Here is a 21,111-nt window from a genome sequence, read left to right as displayed (position 1 = left end):
ATGTTTTATCTGCTCCCTGTCACTGTTCTTTTAAACCCAGTGGCTGGCTGTTAAATATAACGCACAGAAGTATAAAAGTTTAGAATGGCAGAACTATTCTTTTATGATCACTCAGGAACCAAAAAATGCTGTTTTTCCAACAGGAGCCATATAGTGAAGGAGAGACAAAGCTGTCCTCGGTGTATTTGGTGAGGTCTCTAACAAGAAGCCCCGTCTCTTGCATAACTTTCATGAGGGAGTTTCAGTGTGAAATATGAATTTTTACCTACTCTGAATTATTCTTTCAGGTACTGAAAGGATCACATTTTGAAAACAGTTGAGCAAAATTGAGAAATATTTTAAGTTTTAATTTTCCAGTCAATTTTATTCCTTGCTAGTCTATAGGGAACAGAGAAGAAAATATTAAAGTATTGTCTAGTAAATCATAGTTAGGTCTTACAAGTAGGTGACCAATATTCGGTTTTCAAGTAACTGATGATGGCTCAGGCACACTGACCCCTTACTGGTTTTTAGTTGACAAAAAAATTCTTAATTATAAAAATTTCCAAGTAAAGGTAGATGAATTCAGGTACCCATATGTTTGAAAGTATCTCTAGAATGATATTTTCTTGGAAGTTTTTTCCAGTTCGAATGTATCTCCTATTGGTCTGAGAAAAAGATTAGTAGCCAGGAAGACCTGAAATCTAGTTTTTCCTGTAATGTAAATACTTTACATACTCTACAGAGTGTTTTCATATCCATGGCTTCTGAAATTTGAAGGAAACTTACCTTTAAAATTTCCTTGGGTTAATTTTCAGAAAATGTAAATCAAAACAGAACAGTGTTCTCTTTTCAAGGAAGAATACAAAGGAATGTCAAAGACTTTCAACCTATTTAGTTCCATTACTGAAATCAGAGCCATCAAAGCAGGATAGATGTCATATTCTTCTATGCCATTTTTTTCAATACTTACTTCCTGTTGTAGTGTGGAGGAGTTGAATAACTTTATGAGCAGGAAGGTCAGGTTACAGTCCAGCTGTTTGCTTTTCATAGTACTGGTGTGTCCTGTTTTGACTAAGAACCAATTCTCCTATCAGTAATTTTCCTTTCAGTTAAGTTTCTTCTAAGTAATTGAACTTTCTGAAACTAAGTACATTTTTCAGTCCATATCTACTCCTAGAATTTGTAATGCTTGATGTTTACAGTTGTTACCAAGGTAAAGGTAGGAATGGCGTGCAGAAAAGCTCGTGTTTATACTTATCCCTATAGGAACCAAGGTCACTGCTAAATCTCCTATACTCCACAAGTGAGAAGATGTAGAAGGGTCAAAGCTGTGGGGAGGAGCAGACAGAACAGTGACCAAAACCTGACCAACAAAGTATTCCATCCCATACATATCATACTCAGTGTAAAGCTGAGGGATTACGGCTGGTGTTTGTGAGGGACTCTGCCTATTCCTCTGCCTCTGATCCCGATCCATGTGTTCCTGAATCCAGTTGCCATCTGCTGCTGAGTGCAGTCTGGGACTGCCCAGCACCTGTGGTGCTTATGGGGGAGCTCAATATTGGTTTTGTATGTATTTCATTATTTCTTTTATTTTAGTAGTAGTATTATTAGTATTAGTACTAATGTTACACTCTTTTTCATTGTTACTTTTTTGTTAAAGCTGTTTTAATTTTTCAAACCATAGGTCTCTGTCCCTTTTCCTCTCTCCTTTTTCCTTCTGGGCAAGGAAAGGTTTAATAGAGAGCATCTGTCCTTTGTTTAATTGCCAGTCCAGCCTTAAACATTAACATAGCGATATCTGTAGTGCACTGAAAATAAGGTTTCCATCAGTAGTAAGGTTAAAAGATGTGTATTAAAATATCATGTATTGATAAATTGCAATTAAAAACATGGTGAAAATTAGTAGAAAATAAGTTTCAGTTTCTATATGAAAAAAAAAAAAGTATAGAATGTGCCTAAGAGATTTGTGTAGTTTCTGGAGTTTTCTAACCATAATAGAGATTTTATTTTATTATTGTGTCAAAGAAGCGGTAAACACAGTGGCTTGGAGGATTTTTCAGTGCTGTGGTAGCCTTTGCAGAAAAGGTGGTAATCCTTCTGGCAAGAGATATATAGTGTTTAGTTGAGCTGGCAGCTGGAGGGTGCATATCACAGCTGTTGACATACATTTAAACTTCTCTTAACTTTTAATATTCCAGGAAAGTCCTGGAAAGGTGGGAGTAGCCATTTTCCATGTTGTATTTAGCTGGAAGTACACAAAGAAAGGCTTTTATTGGTGTATCTTTAAGGTAGTTAATGGTGAGAAATGGATTAGACAAAGGCTCATGAAGGTGAGTGAGAATTAGCTTGTGATCTAAAAATAACAGCAGATTTTTAATAGTAGTGACTGGCCATGTTTTCACAAGTACTGCTCCTCCTACCATGATTTAATAACACTGGTTTAAAATGTATAGCATACATGGTACAACTGTGTTTGTAGCAGGTATTTGTAAAATGAAAAAAAAAAAAATGATTAATGCTAAAGGGGGGCTAATTGTAGTGTGGTGACCAGTAAAGAGAATGACAGGCTGGACTAAATGCTATGGTGGCTGCTCGGCAGGATGAGCCCTCTCCTGCCAGTGAGGCTTCTGGCTGATCAGGTGTACAGGTACAGTTAATTTATTTCTGATGGATAGGCTTACAACTTCTGGCATTTGATCCCAGTAGTGAAGTTAGATCCCTTCAGCAGGGATGAAATTAATTAGAAAGAGAGTTTGGTAGTGCCAATCAGCATAGGCCAGGCATTAGATTATTTACTTTTATCTATCAGGCTGCTTTCTCTGAAAAAAAAGGTTGCATTTTCAGGAAGGTCCTTATTCTTGCATGTGGTCTGGTAGCTGCCACACGCTGGACACCTGTGTAAAGCTTTTTCCTTCGTGAAAGGTTAGAATAGATTGAGGACCCAGCTGATCTTTACATTTCTGTCAGACATAGGTGGTGTTCCGATATTCATGTCTTAGCAACAAAATGAAGGAAAGGCAATGACTGCTTGTGGTAAATATAACAGACAAGGTTAGAAAATGCTTGTCTAAGAGGTATAAAAATAAAATGCTAAATTGGCACATCCTCTTCTTATTAACATAGTTCATGCCAGAAAAAAAGGGTGGACTTTTTAGTAAATCTTGTGCCAGTTCCTCAGACGATGTGCTTTCCTGACAGAAGTACATATCCCTCAGTAAAAAGTCTACAGTAAGTGTTTGTACTCAAACAGAAATTCCACCTTATTTATCCCCTCAGCCTCTCCACCCATGACTTCATAGCAGCAATGTTTCCAGAAGAGATTTGTACACTATTCTTTGCATCCATATGAGGACACTGTGACATGGAGTCATATATATATATATATATATATATATACACATGTAGCTAAAACAATTCCTACTCTTCTTTTGTTTATATTGCTATAGATACATGTACACATATGTTTAGTCCTGAAGAATGTGTAGACTCAGTCTGCTCCAAGGCATGTGTGAGATTTGTCGAACTAGATTCTGTACAGTTTTGTGTGTTACATGGTTCATGATGGAGTTGGTCCTATAAACCATACTCACTAGAGTGTTTTGATGTCTTATAATAGTTACATTTATATAGTCCTAAAATTACATTCAGCCCTTTGAAGGCAACCGCGAGGCTGGTGTGGCCCCTGGTGAAAAGGAGTTTGACACCCTGTCTTAGAGGATCAATCTATGCAAAAATCTGTGGCTGTGAACACAACTTGATCCATATGTCATACAGACTGAGTGTACACAGTATGAGTATTAACAGCAGACTATGTGTACATTCCATGTACATACACATTTTTCTCAATCTGACAATGAGATCCACATGGATGAATGCCATAGCTGTTGAGTGCCATTTATTCTGATTGGATTTGCAAAGAGATAAAAGATTTTGGCAACATGGGGAGCAGAATTGGGGAGGGTAAAATAGGCACATTTTTATTATAGACATGGCAGAAGTTTTCAGTGATTTACGTAATTTGGTATTGGAACAACTTATTTTGGGAGAAGGTATATTTTTTTATCAGCTGAAATATTTAAAATGAAAATATCTTTCTTAAAGTAAGTTTCTACAACTAATCTCTGTTGTCTTAGTGAAAATTACTATGTCTTTGCAAACCGTCTAGGTTCTGATTGTCCTAATTGTCAGTTGACCACTCTGGTTTTAGACTTATGGAACTATGTTGACATTGCATTAGAACAATTCAACTTGAGTCCCAGTAGCAGAATCCATAGAGCTTTTGTTAAACTTGCAGAGGTTATAATTTGTGCTGGTACTAACATGACACTTTAATAAGACAGATAGGATGTCTTAGCTTCACCATAAGCAAAAAGGCATCCAAATGATGCTTATATTACTTGTCATGCTTCACAGGAGGAGTTGCATTTTTGCAACTTTAACATTTACAAGGCAAGACTGGGTCTGAACCTTTCAGGCACAGTTTAATGACCCTGTATGGTACTCAAGAGAGGATGCAAGTTTGCAAGTCACCTCCATGTGCACACTCTGGTCAGACAGTTGTGGTTTTCCTGTGCTGAGCAGAGACGACGTTTCCTTTCTGGCTGTGAGAAGAGAATTTTCTCTCCCACTAGCTAGGCAGAGCCCTTTCTATCTTCCTGAGCACCAAGGAGAACCTGTTTTTTAATTTTCTGCCTCACTAAGTTGAAGTCTTTCCTTTTCTTATCCTTTCTAGGACAACTGTGTCAACGACAGGGCTGTGTCTTTGCTCTCCTTTTTCCTGTCCCACACGAGGCAGGACCTCTTGGTTTCATCCTGCAAGGCTGCCCTGCAGAATCAGTGGCCATTTGTGAGGGTAGAAAATGTTTTCAAAGGGATCTTAATTGTAAAGATAGAACTAAATATAACAGGAAAGGGCTGATAATACAAAAATGGGTTCACATACATATTTTCATTACTTAAAACTTGAGCTGATATATCTTATTCCAGGGAAGTCCCACCTCTCAGTCTCTTTTATCCACATTTGGGATCTTTGCTCCACTTTCCTGCAGGTGAATCCTTCAGTCCATCTGGGGTGAAAAACTAAGTAGGTATCTGGGCATATCTGGAAGTAGCATTTTAAAGGCTTTTTACCCTGTTAGGATTGATAAAGGCAGGATCTGACAAAGAGTCAATGCTTAATGTGCTACAGGAACTCCATTTTGGTATCTGGCTGGTGTGTCTTACTCAAATGCATGGATTAATATCATTGCCATCCCTATAGGGATGGGAAGGATTTGTTTGTCAAGTCAGACAGGCAGGACTTTGAAGCTCTTTCCCTTCTTATGCAACACAAAAAAAATGTTTTGTTTTCTGACTTCATCTGATTTAGACAAGTGCTGCCATTGGATCTTTCTTTGTCCTGTTTTCTGCCCTTGGCAAACACTATAGATTTGTGGGAATGGACATGTATGTTTTTAAGCAATAATGGCTGCTAAAAGATCAAACTAACTGCATGATGCATCTTGCCTTAATTTCTATGGTGATTATAAAACCCTATGAAATAGAAGTACATGGTCAAGTTTTATAGCTGTAAAATGATTACAAAGGATTATAAAATTTTAGTACTTGTAAAGCAGTTATGGCTACAAAGTAGTGTAAGTATTTATATTCTGTGTTTTATAATGTTGCATTAGCATTTTTCCTTTAAAGCTGTTTTTTATTTAAACTGTGCACCATAAGCAGATTTGTAGCGTGACCTGCTTTCTTTAATTTAGTACAGAAAATGTGTGAGCACTTTCACAAAGAAATGCAATCAATGGATTTTTTTTTTTTTTTCCGTCATCTGATCATTCTGTGGTTTAATTAGCATTAGCTGTATACTTGTGCAATAAGAAATATTCACAGAGTTCTCTTTCTTCTTTCTTGTCATGATTATTTAGGAAAAGAAGCCCATCAATATCAAGAGAACAGAACAGAAGATACGACCAAAGGGACGAGAGAGACGAATATTCACAGTATGCTACATCAGACAGTGCGATGCCCAGGTCACCATCAGATTATTCGGACAGGCGGTCACAGCGTGGGCCTCAGTTATATGAAGAACCTGAACTGGGTGATTATAGAGATTCCAACAGAAGGAGTCGCAGGCGTTCCAAGGAGTATCCGGTAGAAGAGGAGGATGCACAGAACAGGGAAGAATATGAAAGACAGCAGAGGGAAGAGGAATATCAGGCACGATACCGAAGTGATCCTAATTTGGCTCGTTATCCAGTCAAGCCACAACCATATGAGGAACAAATGCGCATCCATGCTGAAGTGTCCCGAGCACGTCATGAACGGAGACATAGTGATGTCTCATTGGCAAATACCGAATTGGAAGATTCTCGGATGTCTATGCTGAGGATGGAACGACCGTCGAGACAAAGATCTGTATCTGAGCGCAGAGCTGCCATGGAAAATCAACGCTCATATTCTATGGAAAGAACTCGAGAGGCTCAGGGACCAAGTCCCAATCGCCAGAGGACCACAAATCATAGCCCTCCTACACCTAGGAGGAGTCCAATTCCTCTGGAAAGACCAGACATGAGGCGCTCTGATTCTTTAAGGAAACAACACCATTTGGATCCCAATTCTGCTGTACGGAAAACAAAACGTGAGAAGATGGAGACCATGTTACGGAATGATTCACTCAGCTCAGACCAGTCTGAATCTGTCAGACCTCCACCACCAAAGCCCCATAAAACAAAAAAGGGAGGTAAAATGCGCCAGGTTTCATTAAGTAGCTCAGAAGAAGAATTGGCATCCACTCCAGAGTATACGAGTTGTGATGATGTAGAGATTGAAAGTGAAAGTGTTAGTGAAAAAGGTAAGATTTGTAATTTTTTGACTCTGTGGTTCAGTTTCCATTCCATTGTATGTTTATTTTACCTATTAGAATTGATTGCAATCATATATCTGCAGTCCTCCACAGGTGAACTAAGTGTGTTGTGATGGGAGATGTTTTTTTCTGATTTTTTCTTTAATTTACTTAAATCTAAATTTAATGATTTACATAGAAAAGAACTTCACTGTTAGTATTTGGATATGTTAAAGGAAAAAACATGCCTATTGAAAAGCGTGTCAATTAAATCTGCAAAATATCTAAAGCTGGACTGTCATATAAGGCCATGGTTTCATGTCCATTAATACCAGATTTGGGTACTTCTGGATCACAGTGAGTGCAAATTGGATCTGAATCAAGTGTGGGCGCATGACCGTGTTTCTGTTGAATTAACTAGAGCACAAGATACAGAGCTTATGCCAGTTTGATGTCAGCTGCTGCAGGTTAAAAAGCATTTGATCTACAAAAAACTTTGTGTGTATAAAGTTAACTCATTTAAATTTTAAACAAATTTGAAATGACTGAGGTGGTTTATATCAATGGAGGTTTATTTTTGTTGTGGGGATATGGTGCTTTTTGGCTTTAGCGCTTTTTAGAATTCGTGATGTTGGAGTTACAGCATTGTCAGTAAGAAAAGCTAAGACTAAGTGAAATGATTCCCAATGTAACCGGAAGTAGTGTGTGACTTAAATATGAAAGCATTGGGAACCATCGCTTTGAACTGAATCAAATGAATAATATTATTTCTCTTATCCTTCACGTATGTTGTTGGTCAAAAGTACAATAGTTATAACTTGTTTTCAGTTATTATGCTTATGCTAATGCATCTTTACTAATTCTCATGCATGGTTTGTGCTCCTTCATAGCTCTAGGTATGAAGAGCGAGGAAAAAGAAGTACAATAGTTATAACTTATTTTCGGTTACTATTATTGTTATTCCAGTGCACCTTTGCTAATTCTCACGAATGGTCATCTGTTATTGTGGGCTCGGATCAGAAAATTTGCTAGTATTTTTTATTAATATTGCTTTCAAATTGGTTCTGAACCAAATAATTCATTAGAATTTGTTAAATTACTGTGAATTTTCATATGTTGGTAGCAGCAACTGTGGTCTGACAAATAAGGAGCAAGACAATGTAGAATGGAAGGAAATTTAACCCAGGTCAAAGTAGACAGTTAGATGCACTTACCTGAAACAACTGTGATGAAACCTTTACCCACTTAGTCTTCCTGATGAGCAGAAAAACTATCAACATCAGGGTGTTCAAGATTCTGTTCTTAGTAACAAACTTGAGGAAACTAAACCAAATGAATATATGGGAAGTAGTAACAAAGTGTTTATTTACTGAAATTCAGTATAGGAAACATAGTATACAGAATAATATACAAATGATATAGTATTTGTACACGTAACATGCAAAATATTTGTACGTAGAACATACTATACAAACAATGTTTGATTTTGTGTCATCATAGTAATCTGGCATAAACAGTAGCTTTCACTTAAATTATTTTGTATTTTAACTGTCAAAGAAAACATTATTATTAATAACAATGGTTAATAATAATGAGAATGATAACATCATATCTGTCCTGATTTCTGAGATAGAGAATTAAGCTAAATTGAGCATGTATTTGATAAATGAATGAAAAAAGCTTGCAACAGTGAATCACTGTAAGCAGTTTTCATGACATATAGAGTGTTTCAGTGTGGCCCAGTGGTGGCCTGTAGCTGGAACCAGCATGGAACAGCCTTGGTTTTTCATAGAGGAAAAGAGCAACTGCTTGGATGGGAAAGAGGTCTGGCTGCTTCTGACTGTGCCTGCTTCCAGCCTGAGCTGCAGGGTCCTGTTTCTGCCCTTGCTGATGGGCCAGGAGGCTGTGACCATGCATGGAACGGGCAGCCAGCCCAGCAGTAACACCTGAGCCCAGAGCCAAAGCCAGCTGGTCCCAGCCTCCACAGCCCAGCTAATGTTATCGGACAATATCCTCAGCCCCAGTTGTACTTCTCCCCCACTTTTTAACCCTAGAGCTCCAGAAAAGTATTTGTTTGAGTGGATTTGGGAAGACCTGGCTTCTGCTAGGTATGGGGGAGGTGAGAAGAAATCTTTGAGGTTGAAGAGGAAGAGGCGATCTCGCCACCTGGATCCAGTGTTCACCGCTGCTATGCGTACACCCACAAAGTCCTACCTCATTCTTTTTATTTTCATGAATCTCTCTTACCTAAAAGCAAGCAGTTTTTCATGAATACCACGAAAACGAGTCCAGCACATAATCCCCCCATCAGTCTTCCTTGTATTGCAACACATTATTTCCTTAATTGATAAAGTATAATTAAGTGTTTTAAACACCTCTTATAAAAATGGATTTCTCCTCTCCCCCAAATTACTCAGTTTCTGCACTTCAAAAACACTCCAGACCTGAGGATTTCTCAGCTGTACTTTTAAGCCACATACAAAGTCTGCTTGGCCAAAGATATAATGGTAAATATAAAACACTTGGCCTTGGAGTGATGAAGGGTGGCAATGTTAGAGTGAGATTTTGGATGCAGTAATAATGACTTCTCCAAAAGAGGAGAATAATTTGTTCTCCATCTCTTTCTCTATGGAGTACCCACATCTTTTCACAGATTCTGCAAATAAATATTAACAACTGCTCAGCTGTGAGGAACAGCCTGGGCCTGAGCTGCAGCAGCAGCTGTTCACTGAATTACATCTGAGATTTTACAAGGTCCTGACATTGGTTTTGAGAAAATGGTCTGAAAATTGTGAAGTGTCTGAAAACGTAGGAAAAAATACAGTCATGTGCTCTTGAAAGAGCTGAAAGATTGCCTTTTGAAGCTTGTCTCCAAAATGAAAAGCATTTTTATGTATATATGGTTAGAACATATATATGCGTACAAAATGAAGATTAGCCATTTCATTATCCAAGTCCAACAGAGACATGAACCAGCTGCTGGATTAAGAGCTCTGGGAAGAGCATCTATTATTACTGAATGTCTTTGACTTTAAGTATTTGGATTTGATCTCATTTCAGCAGCTGTGTGCTTTAAGGTATTTTTTTCCTTGATTTTTAAAACTGGAACGTGATATTTTCTGCCTGTTTCTGGTAACGGTCTGAGAAACCTTTGCCTTGGAATGCCCCTGTCTCCTCTCCATGGGAGACAAGGGAAACTGTGAGTGGAGAAAGCTGATGAACACCCAGACAGCACTCAGGCACCCAGCAGGCAAGCCATGTGTAACAGAGACATGGTGAAGAAGCATTGTAAATGGAGATTCAAGTGTGGAAGAGCTAGATTCTTAAGATACTGCACAGTTTTTGTAATACAACTATATTTGGACAGGAAATTTGGGTTATAAACTAGACCGAAGACTGGCATATTGGAATGGGAATCAGGAGGCTTCAGAAGGATGATCAGACAAGGGAAGTAAGTTTAGGAACTGCAAACCAAAATGTCATTGGGTGGCTGGAAACCAGGGGGTTGAGATGGAAACAGGCTGAAGAAGAGGGGAGAGAAAACTGGTAGATCAAGTAGGACAAACCTGTGAGCTACAGTTTGGGAAGAACAGATAAAGTGAAGGAAACAGATCTGATAAAGATAGCTGGGAAGGTGAGAACTGGAGCTTCCTGAGCAGTAGCTTAGAGGATTCTGATATGGGCTGAGAAGCAGAAGCAGCAGTTTGGGAGAGACGAGTGGCTGGGGAGAGAGTCGTGGTCAATGGGGCGGAGTAGAGTTGGAGGCCTGTATTTAGTGGAGTGCTTCAAGGGTCAGTACTGGGGCCTATATTATTCAATATATTCATCAGTGATTTTGATGTGGGAATAGAGTGTACTATCAGCAAGTTTGCTGATGACACCAAGCTGGGAGGGGTGGCTGACACACCAGAAGGCTGTGCTGCTATCCAGTGAGACCTGGACAGGCTGGAGAGTTGGGTGGGGAAAAATTTAACGAGATGTAACAAGGGAAAGTGTAGAGTCTTACATCTGGGTAGGAACAACCCCAGGTTCCAGTATAAGTTGGGGAATGACCTATTAGAGAGCAGTGTAGGGGAAAGGGACCTGGAGGTCCTGGTGGACAGCAGGATGACCATGAGCCAGCACTGTGCCCTTGTGGCCAGGAAGGCCAATGGCATCCTAGGGTGTATTAGAAGGGGGGTGGTTAGTAGGTCAAGAGTAGAGGTAGAGGTCTCCTCTACTCTGCCCTGGTGAGACCACATCTGGAATATAGTGTCCAGTTCTGGGCCTCTCAGTTCAAGATGGACAGGGAACTGCTGAAGAGAGTCCAGCATAGGGCAACCAAGATGATTAAGGGAGTGGAACATCTCCCTTATGAGGAAAGGCTGAAGGAGCTGGGTCTCTTTAGTTTGGAGAAGAGGAGACTGAGGGGTGACCTCATTAATATTTACAGATATATAAAGGGTGAGTGTCATGAGGATGGAGCCAGGCTCCATCCAGGACAAGGGGCAATGGGTACAAACTGGAACACAAAAGGTTCCACTTAAACTTGAGAAGAAACTTCTTCTCAGTGAGGGTGACAGACACTGGAACAGGCTGCCCAGGGAGGTTGTGGAGTCTCCTACTCTGGAGACATTCAAGACCTGCCTGGACGCCTTCCTGTGTAACCTCATCTAGGTGTTCCTGCTCTGGCAGGGGGATTGCACTAGATGATCTTTCGAGGTCCCTTCCAATCCCAAACATTCTGTGATTCTATGAAAAGGGCATTCAGAGAGAAGGACATGAGGTGGACTTGGGAACTTTGGCAAAGAGGAACAGGGACTCCCTGAGCAAGGCATGTGGACCTGGTAGCATTGACCTGTAAGCCTGAGAGGGGGTTTGGACAGGTGAGAAGTGCAGGAGGATGGTGAGGAGCCAGTGGTGTGGCAGACCATTCTTTAAAAGGCTGGGAAACAATGCATGACAACAGTGTTAGATATACGTAACTGAGATCATAATTGTGCTTACTTGAAACTTAGGTTGTGCCATAATTAGTCAGATTTTGCAGACTGAATATTGTGCAGGTCTTCATACACATTAAAATTGTCCTTAATGACATAACTGAATACTAATTTACCAGGTGACTGTATGGTACATTTCTGTTTTCCATAACACTGAAAGAACAAAAGTGCTTAAAATGTTAGAGAAAAACACTTCTTGAAATGCCAGTGCTTTATGAAATAATACATTTTAAATGGCAGTAAAATGGATCCTCAATCTGTAAACATAAAGATCATAATGATAATGACTTATTTTTTATGTTCTAGATTGTTCAGTTGAGCAACTCTTTCTCAAAACCATTTCAGTTTACTTGGATCAGCTTCAAGGCTCCGAGAAACTTGGTTTATAAAGTAAGAATGGTGGTGGTGTTAATTGCAGTAAAGTGAACACTGAACCATCACCTACAAAGCTCCAAATGAAGTTATGTTTTTTGTGGTGTGCAAGTTAGGCCCAGCTGTCTCCATTGCTTGTCCAATTTAAGTGTCTTCTATTGTGAGGGAATATTAAAGTATTTTTTATTTACATTTTCAGTTAGATGTTTATCAATGCAATTGTAATGAATAGACCTTAGGGCAGGTTTGAAAGGGCCCCATAATTTGTCAGCCAGCATGAAGCAGATGTGAAGCTACAGGCTTATTTTTGTGTCTTTAGGCTTTCCAGGTAAAGTCAGAAAATCAAACACTACCAGTGCCCATATATTCCTTGTGGCAATGCTGTCACACCTGCAGTCTGCCAAAGTGCCAGTCTGAAGAGACTTGCCACAGCCATGCTCAGGAAAGCCAGTGGTGCCTGGGGCTGTCCTACCCCCACTCAGAACATAGGCAATGGAGAGGTGACCTGCGCTGGCTGGGGTTTCATCTGCTTCTACAATTCTTCACAAATCTCTCAAACTCCAGAGTTCCAGCAAGGAACAATCTCTACATGGAAAAAGAGAATTCATTCAAGGAAATCTACGTGTTTGATAGCTCTAAATACTGCTCTAATTTGCTCTAAGTAGGACATAGTAGATTTTCCAATGGTGGTAAACAGTTCAGGCATATGCACATATCATGCTCCCAGCCACTTTCCAGAGCACCATGTGAGAGGTATCTGTTTGCACAGACGGTGGCTGACATCTGAGGTGGGCGGAAGCTGTGGTGGGAAAGGCAAATGTGTCCGTGCTTTGTCAGAGGTGCAGTTCTTAAGTTTAGTGTTTGCTTTCTCTGGTCTTTTATAAAACATGATAGCTAGATGGATGCCCATTTTTTATCAAGGAAACTCATAGGCCTAGAATGATAGAATCATTTGGGTTGGAAAAGACCCTTAAGATCATCAAGTCCAACCATTAACCTAACACTGCCAAGTCCACCATTAAACCATGTCCCTAAGTGCCACATCTACACATCTTTTGAAAACCTCCAGGAATGGTGACAGTACCACTTCCCTGGGCAGCCTGTTCCAATGCCTGACAACCCTTTCTGTGAAGAAATGTTTCCTAATACCCAATCTACAGCTCCTCTGGCACAACTTGAGGTCATTTTGTCTCATCCTATCACTTGCTACTTGGGAGAAGAAACCAACCTCCTCCATGCTACAACCTCGTTTCAGGTAGCTGTAGACAACTATAAGGTCTCCCCTCAGCCTCCTTTTCTCCAGGCTAAACAGCCCCAGTTCCCTCATCAGACTTGTGCTCCAGGCCCCTCACCAGCTTCATTGCCCTTCTCTGAACTCTCTCCAGCACTCTGATGTCTTTCTTGTAGCGAGGGGCCCAAAACTGAACACAGGATTTGAGGTGCAGCCTCAGCAGTGCTGAGTACAGGGAGACAATCACTTCTCTTGTCCTGCTGACAACATTATTCCTGATACAAGCCAGGATGCTTTTTGGCCACCTGGGCTCACTACTGGCTCATATTTAGCCAACTGTCAATCAACAACCCCAACAAAACACATGGCAAGAGAGGCTGCAGTGATCTTATATACTTCAACGTCCCTGTGTTGTTGATTGAAATCTGCAGAGCATAAGCTGTGTGAGCAGAAATGTGTGTATGCAGGACAAAGGGTTAATACATTGTTCTTTGTCACTAAGTGACATATAACATTGTCTTGGCTGTGTCATGGTCTTTTACAAACATTAAAAGAACTTCATTTCTTCATTATAGGGGTTAAAAGATCCTTATCTCTGGAGCAGCTTGCAGGAGCTATTTGTTTACTGCAATGTTGAAACCAATCTACTAGAAGTACAGTTTAGTTTTTGATAGAGAATGAAGTGTATTTGGAAACAATATACTCATCGCAAGTTGGAAATGTGTGGTAGCTCGTGGTGTGAGGAACAGAAAGCACACCGAGTGTTACTGCAAGAACAGTACATGTCTTACATGAGCAGAGATGCCAAGCAAGTGGGATACCATCACAGTGCTCTCAGTTTTAAATTCTGAGAGCTAAGGGACCTGATTTCAATCCTACTCATGCCAGTTTTGTATATCTTCCAAAACTTTGGCTTCGAAGTTGTTCTGAGCTAAATTAGATTAGAATGAGGTCATTGATTCTAAAATTTGCTTCATTCAGGTTAGAGAGTTCCTGAAAGTCTAACTTCTCTGGAAGAAATTGTACTAGAAGGCAAAATTTCAGGACTGAGCTGCAGCACTTGACTTGATCACAAGAGGCTTTGAAATCCCACACAATTTCAGCATGGATATATCTTAGAATTCAAAGTATGACATTTTGAATTGCCATAAGGAGAATAATCGACTATTTAAATACTGAAATGCGTGCCATATTTTATTAAAAGCCAGATTTGAGGGACTCACATTTTTTATTGTTATTAGTTCACTTAATCTTGCAGTCTAAGAGACTGTGTTTTGCACCTCTACATCTTATATAAGGTAAATGTGGTTCTAATGTATGAAGAGTTTGACTGGAAGTTCTCCTCCTCCCACCTTTCCTTTATGAACTATCTATATTTTAAGTGCAAAGATAACAAATATTAAGAGAGAAGTATTAGGCTGTTTTTCTTAAATGTTCAATCAATAAAAAAAATCGCTGCTTTTAAAGCACTTCTTACAACATTAAATGAGAAGTATCTTACTACTTTAAAATATTACTATTAGCCATGACAGAGTTTTCCTAAAAAAATACTTTTCATAGATGATAACAGAGCTAGAATGTTTAAAGTTGCAGAGATTTCTAATAGTAAAGAATATTTTTCTATATCTTTGCCAGACCTTCTTTTACTTAGACACTTCTGTGTTCCTTAGAAGATGAAGGGAAAGGATGTGATATTCTGCAGCATTTGGAGGAATCTACTGTTTAACATTTTAAATATGCAGTCACTTAAATTTGGTGTAAGCCAATAATATCCCTCAGAGAAAGAGCCCTGCCTTTCCCAAATTCTTGGCTGCATATTCACATCCTTATATCACTCCTTTCGCTCTGCTGGCAGAAGCATTCAGGCAGGTACACACTGCATCAAGCCAGGAAACTTTTGCGAGGTAGTGCTAATTAGGCATAAAGATGGTAAATATTAACATTTAAAGCTTCTTGATAAAATGATATTGAATGTCTTCTTAGGTGTTATAATGCATGCTGAAAAGAGGGTGTGTAACTGATTATGCCTTAGTGGAACCTGAGGATAGATAAAGATTTGCTGAAGTAAGGAAGAATAAATATTTTCATATAATAATCAGAGAACATAGAATATTTTCTCATCAGTAAATGAATGTGAATAATTTCATAGCACTTTGGTTCCAACAAAAAAGTCTAATACTCAGTTTTAGTCATAAAAACCTTGACTACATTACAACCTGAACCTCTATAAGCAAATGTACACAAACCATTAAAACTGTAATTCTTTAATCACATTTCCTGGGGCTTTGCTGGAACTACAGCTATAGCAGAAGTCTCGTGCAGGCACCAGATTAATTCTCTATGATGCAGTGGAAGAACTATGAGTTATTATTGAAGTATTTTAGTACATTAGTTGTGGTTATTTATGGTTCCAGATGAGAATAATGAGTAATTATTAACAGGACAACATTATTTTTAATATTTTTAATTCAAGGAAAATTCCTATCACTGGAAATTAGCTTCAGCTTAACTCCATATTTTTAACACTAACTGCAATGTGAATTATGCCCTGGAAATTGTAAACATTTTGTATTCTGAAGGTAAAAATGGTTTGGTTTTCATTTGAAATGGTAAGACGTTGAATTTTCTGAGTGACCCATCTTAAAAATATCATTAAAAGCATTGTTGTTTCTTTGAGTACTTTAAAAATATTTTTCAAATTTAAATAGAAAACAAACAAAAAAATTCTGTTATAGTTTCAAAATAATTTCCCATTAGCCTTTCACATCTTGGCAGCTGGAATATTTCCTGAATAAACTCAATAAATATTCACTAACGTTTTACTGTAAGTAGCAATGAAATAAATTGCTGTCCAAACATGCTTGGAAAGGGGTTCATCCTAAGAAATGCAAGGCTTCCTATGGAGATGGATGGTTAAAATGAAATTTTGATTAGAAATAGGTGGACCGGGTTGGATAAAATAAGAACTAAGTTTGAAACTTGAGACTTGTAATCCAAGACTTGCACCAGAAATAAGAGCTATTAATTAATACATATTTGGCAGAGATATGCCAATATGAGGACTTGCTGGATTCTGTATAGAATGTTTCTGTTCTTTACAATGCCGTGATAGGAGAAAAAGCCATCATGGAATTTTTCTCTGAAGTTTTCAGAATAGTTACCTAAATATTGTGATTTTTTTAGGTTTTTTTCACAGCTGAATCCCAGCAAACACAAATAATGACAGAAAAAAATAATGCTTCCAGAATACAGAGCATATGTTTTTCAAATTACAATTTTCTTCATACTTTGATAAAATCATTATTCTTCTAGTAAAATAAAACACTCAAACCTATCTGTCACATATCTAATGACTACATTTTAAATTATGTTAGTGCCTTCCTTATTTAAACTAGTTTTGCAGGTATTTTTTCTGCTTCCCCTGTTAACGACCAGAAATGAAATGGGCCATTGTCCATTTTATTTTATTAATTAAAAATAATTATTTAGTTGGAAGTATTATATCAATAATACATTATTCTTCATTGTTTATTTTTTTAACATTTTCTTTAAAAATGTAAGCATCTTTCTTGTTCTGCTGCTATTTTTATGTGTATTTCATTAAGGATAGGGTAATCAGAAGGGAAGAAGTAGAGAAACAGAAGTGGAGGGGAAATAAGCAGAATGGGCTGCATATATGTCATTCACCTGAAAACTGGATGCATCCTAGGATGCTCTGTCCTTTATCCCTGTTGCCCCAGGTTCCCCAAATGTGCCATCCAAGACCTTGGTTTGGTCTCAGAAGCTGCTTCAGATGAAACTGAATATTGTCAAAGGTGAGAGCTGGAAGCACATGTTTGCTAGAAGAAAGCATATCCTTCCCTTTTTTCCCCCAGTTGTCTCCCCATTCAAGCCTTATCCATTGCAATTATAATCTAGGCACCAGAAATATTTGCCATGAACAATCTACATAAAGTGGCACTAATTTCTGTGTCCTTTAAGTGGCTGGGCTCTAATTTCAACTGCAGCTGTTCAGGGGCTGCTCTATAACATGGGAGCTGGGTTTGTGATGAAGGAAACAGGATGAGTGTGAGGGGTGAGCTGGGCAGCTTAGGGCAGGAGCTGTCAGAGCTACAGTCCTACAGAAATCTGTCCCCACGTCTCACTCAGAGACCCGTAGAGCTGGTCAAGTGTTTCAAAAGAATGAAATACTGCGACTCCCCACTGCTCCACCAGTGAAAATCCACCTGGCGAATGATGAGAACTTTTGAAAAATCGGGCCACCTGCCTAGGAATCTGATTATTGATTTAAGAACTGAATTTCACCCTAATTGTGGAAATTCTAGCTAACTTTTCCCAACAGTAATATTTTCTTGAAAATATATCTAAAACCCTATAAATGTATTTTGAAGTTTTTGGTGTCTTTCATTAATTTCAAAAGATCATTAGTGCATTTCTGCTGTGATGGTCCACTGTTTTGATATTAAAATCCTCATTTTAGGGGCAAGATAGAAAAACTGTGATGCAATAATAATGACTTTTCTGATAATTGAGAAAATATTAAATAAAAGTATCTGAAGAAGTATTTGGTCATTACAGTCTATCAAATTGGTGCTCAGTGGTTCTGTTGTAAAATTGCATTGAGAAATTTATTTTGCCTGGAGATACAAACTACTTACATCTCTCCTAAGAGTAAAGTTTTGTGATAATACGTATGCTAACACTTTCATCTTTTCTATGGAACTAATCTTGTCTGTCATGGAGAGGTTAAAGACTATTGTGAAGAAAAAATAAGAATGTTTAGCCCAGCATTATTTTTTCTTGGCTATAAATCATCACTTTTTTAGTTATAAAGTTCTCTGCATGGTTTTGAAGTGTGAAAGCATTTGAAAAATCTAATTTTAACATGTTTCTGAAAATATTTCCTATAAAATGTATCATGTCCTACTGTTAAAATATTTGCATCTTAGAACATCCAGCTGTGTTGATGACAAAACAAGTCTGCAGGATTTTGGTCTTAACTACTAGATTATTGTGGTTGGGCATTGCTACATTTAAAAAAAAACACATTACAGGATAAAAGGGGAAAAATGGAGAGAGATCACATAAAAATCTGACTGAGTTTCTTGTGGCTAGATTCCCACTCCTTACACAGCAGCCAGCTCTTGCTTTGTATAACCCATCAAAATGTTACTCAGTGGTGCTTTTTGCCTTTTCTGAATTTTTAACTTTTCTCGTACATTGTTTTTTTTTTCTCCTTCTCTCTTTTTTGAAGCCACATTGTTCAGGCAATGATTTTATTGATTATGCTGTAGCACTTACAGGCTTTCAGAATTGAAGAGGCTTTTAAAACAGTTTATTGTAGTTAATATTTAACTTGCTAAATTGGCACATGTACTGTGTGAAGTCACACATATCTGATTTCTTCATTTCACCTCGCTGATTAAGTAACTTGTTCTAAAGGGAAGTTTGAGTAGCATTTATGAGTATGAAGATATAGAGGGTATGTGGTAATGTGGGTTCTGATTTATGTCTCATCTCTTTCAATAGAAAAGCAAACTTAATGGCCTGTATTCATGCAGCAGCATTCTCTACATTCTCTGAAGATATTCCTTAGAGACATGTAAAGACAGATGAATTGAATTAATACATATGTAAAGAATATCTGTGTCACACACTGAAGTTTAGACTAGATTGAAGATGGCAATTCTTAAGGAAAAGTACTCAGATCATGGTATTCTAGAGAAACATTCTTAAAGAAATAGTTCCAGTGTTTATACTTTCAGCCTTTCTAAACATTTAGATTATGAATATCTTTTAGGGCCATAGTTATATAATCTGTTTACTTGGAAAATTGAAATATATGAACATTAGTTACATAATATAAATAAGAATAAAATAAATAAAAGTTTTTATCACAAACCTCCATGACTATTTACCATTATGCATATTTATAGGCTAATTTTATATACATTTTTTAAGAACGAGGAAAGGCTTGGCTTGAGACACACTCTGCGGGATGTGTAGACGCTGCATGATACCTTATCTAAGAAGTGACTGCATGTATTACTTTTCATTGGATTTTATAATTTTTAAGACTTTTAACAAGTTTTCTGCATATTATAGTTTGCATTTAAACTTCAGTTCTGAAAATCTATTCATACTGAGTGTTTCTAAAAGCTGAGTTCCTTTGAAAAGCTTCCTGTTCTGTTTTCATCATTAAATTTCAATACACTTAAAAAAGATGATTACAACAAAAAGCATTTTTTTAAACTAATATATTGATGAGTTGAAATAATTGAATTTGTTCTTGAAAATTTTGACTGATGAAGGCCACCAGAATTAGGTTTAATTTTCAGACTAGTCATCTGAGAACATTTTAAAAGGTTTCTATTGTCTCTTCCATGTAGAGAATATATTTATGTGACTAAAAGTTCCTTGTTTTCAGCCATGCATAATTCACTGCCTCAGATCAATCACTATGATCCTTTACAAAAGCCAGGGCTCATCAGTAGTTGAAATCTTCATAAACGTAATTCAGCATACTAAGGCAAGCTGCAGCAGGTTTTCTCCTATTTTTTTTGTGTACACAGTATTGCAAGAAAAGATAAATCCATTCAAACGCAGGAATTTTATTTTAAAAGTATAAAATTATCATGGAAACTAAGGTCAATAGGGTGGCCGAACCAAAAGCTGAGAAGACAGCAAGTGCTAGTGTCTCACTTTAAGCACTGAGCAGACAGTGAGCAGAAGGTCTCATCCTGACGCGTGGTTGAGTAAAGCGAGCTGTGGTGAGCCAGCAGCTCATTGCTGTCTTGAATGAATGTCACGTTCCTCATCCTATCTCATGCTCGATGATCTGGACCAAATCCAAACATTACCTGACTTTCAGTGTCTAAAGATAGGGCTGCACTGCAGTCCTAAATATGATTGCAACTCATCTTGAGAGATGAGAAATGTTTTTGAGGGTGGTAGTTGAAGCACTGGTAGCGCTGGAGCTGCAGAGGACCCTAATGGCTGAAACCCTGGGTGAACGTTCATGTGATGAGTCTGTGCCGAGCTGCTGTGCCTGTGGCCTCATTATTGCAGAGGCTGACTACTGGTGTTTAGATACCCTGTGAGATAAGAGGCTTTTCAGCCCTGGCCTCTGGAAGAAGATGAATTCTCTAAGCAGTGAGCTTGAGCAAATAAGAATCTGTTATGACACCTTTGTAAGGTGAGAAGAAGCATCTATAAAAATGGCAATACTTTGTGTTACTGCTATAGGTTAAGTTGACAAAGATATTATGGTTATGGCAAAGTTTGTGCCAGAAAAATGTATTATATGCTCATTACCCTTTTCCCTAATATATGCTCAATGCCTTTTTCACTAATAGTTTTCTATGAGAAAAGAAAAAAACAGTAAAAGCAGTTATACAAGAAGGCATCTTGACACAATTCCCATTCAGCCTTCTCGGAGCCCGATTTTCTGTTGTTCCAGAACCTTTTTATCTGTACAAAGTGACTGAAAAGTGAGTATAAAACATTACTTTTCCAATTTGCTAGCATTAACATTAACACTTTCCTTGTATTCACTTTACAGTATATCAGATGACTAGACAAGATGCCTCTCAGTGCAAGATAAAAGCTTCATTTTTCAGAAGTGCTAAAGTCTCAGTGTGCCTGTGAAATTCAATGAAAGCACAGAGTGCTTAGTGAACAGCTTTGTTCTTTCTAAATATCTGGAAAGA

The 21,111-nt window shown here is 38.1% G+C and overlaps 1 protein-coding gene across 29 annotated transcripts in view; it reads left to right on the top strand.

Moving 5' to 3' along the window:
• Positions 1-21,111, top strand: part of RIMS2 (regulating synaptic membrane exocytosis 2) — a gene marked incomplete at its 5' end in the record, with an annotated part of 469,329 nt that overhangs the window by 192,099 nt on the left and 256,119 nt on the right. For all 29 annotated transcript variants that reach the window (XM_080338798.1, XM_080338791.1, XM_080338813.1 and 26 more), the window contains one exon: positions 5,904-6,829. In XM_080338798.1, coding sequence (XP_080194924.1) covers positions 5,904-6,829 — 926 coding nt within the window. The remainder of the gene's footprint in view (positions 1-5,903; positions 6,830-21,111) is intronic.

Source organism: Nesoenas mayeri, assembly GCF_963082525.1.
Source record: "Nesoenas mayeri genome assembly, chromosome: 2".
Taxonomy (NCBI): Eukaryota; Metazoa; Chordata; class Aves; order Columbiformes; family Columbidae; genus Nesoenas; species Nesoenas mayeri.
This window is presented reverse-complemented; position numbering and strand designations above follow the sequence as displayed.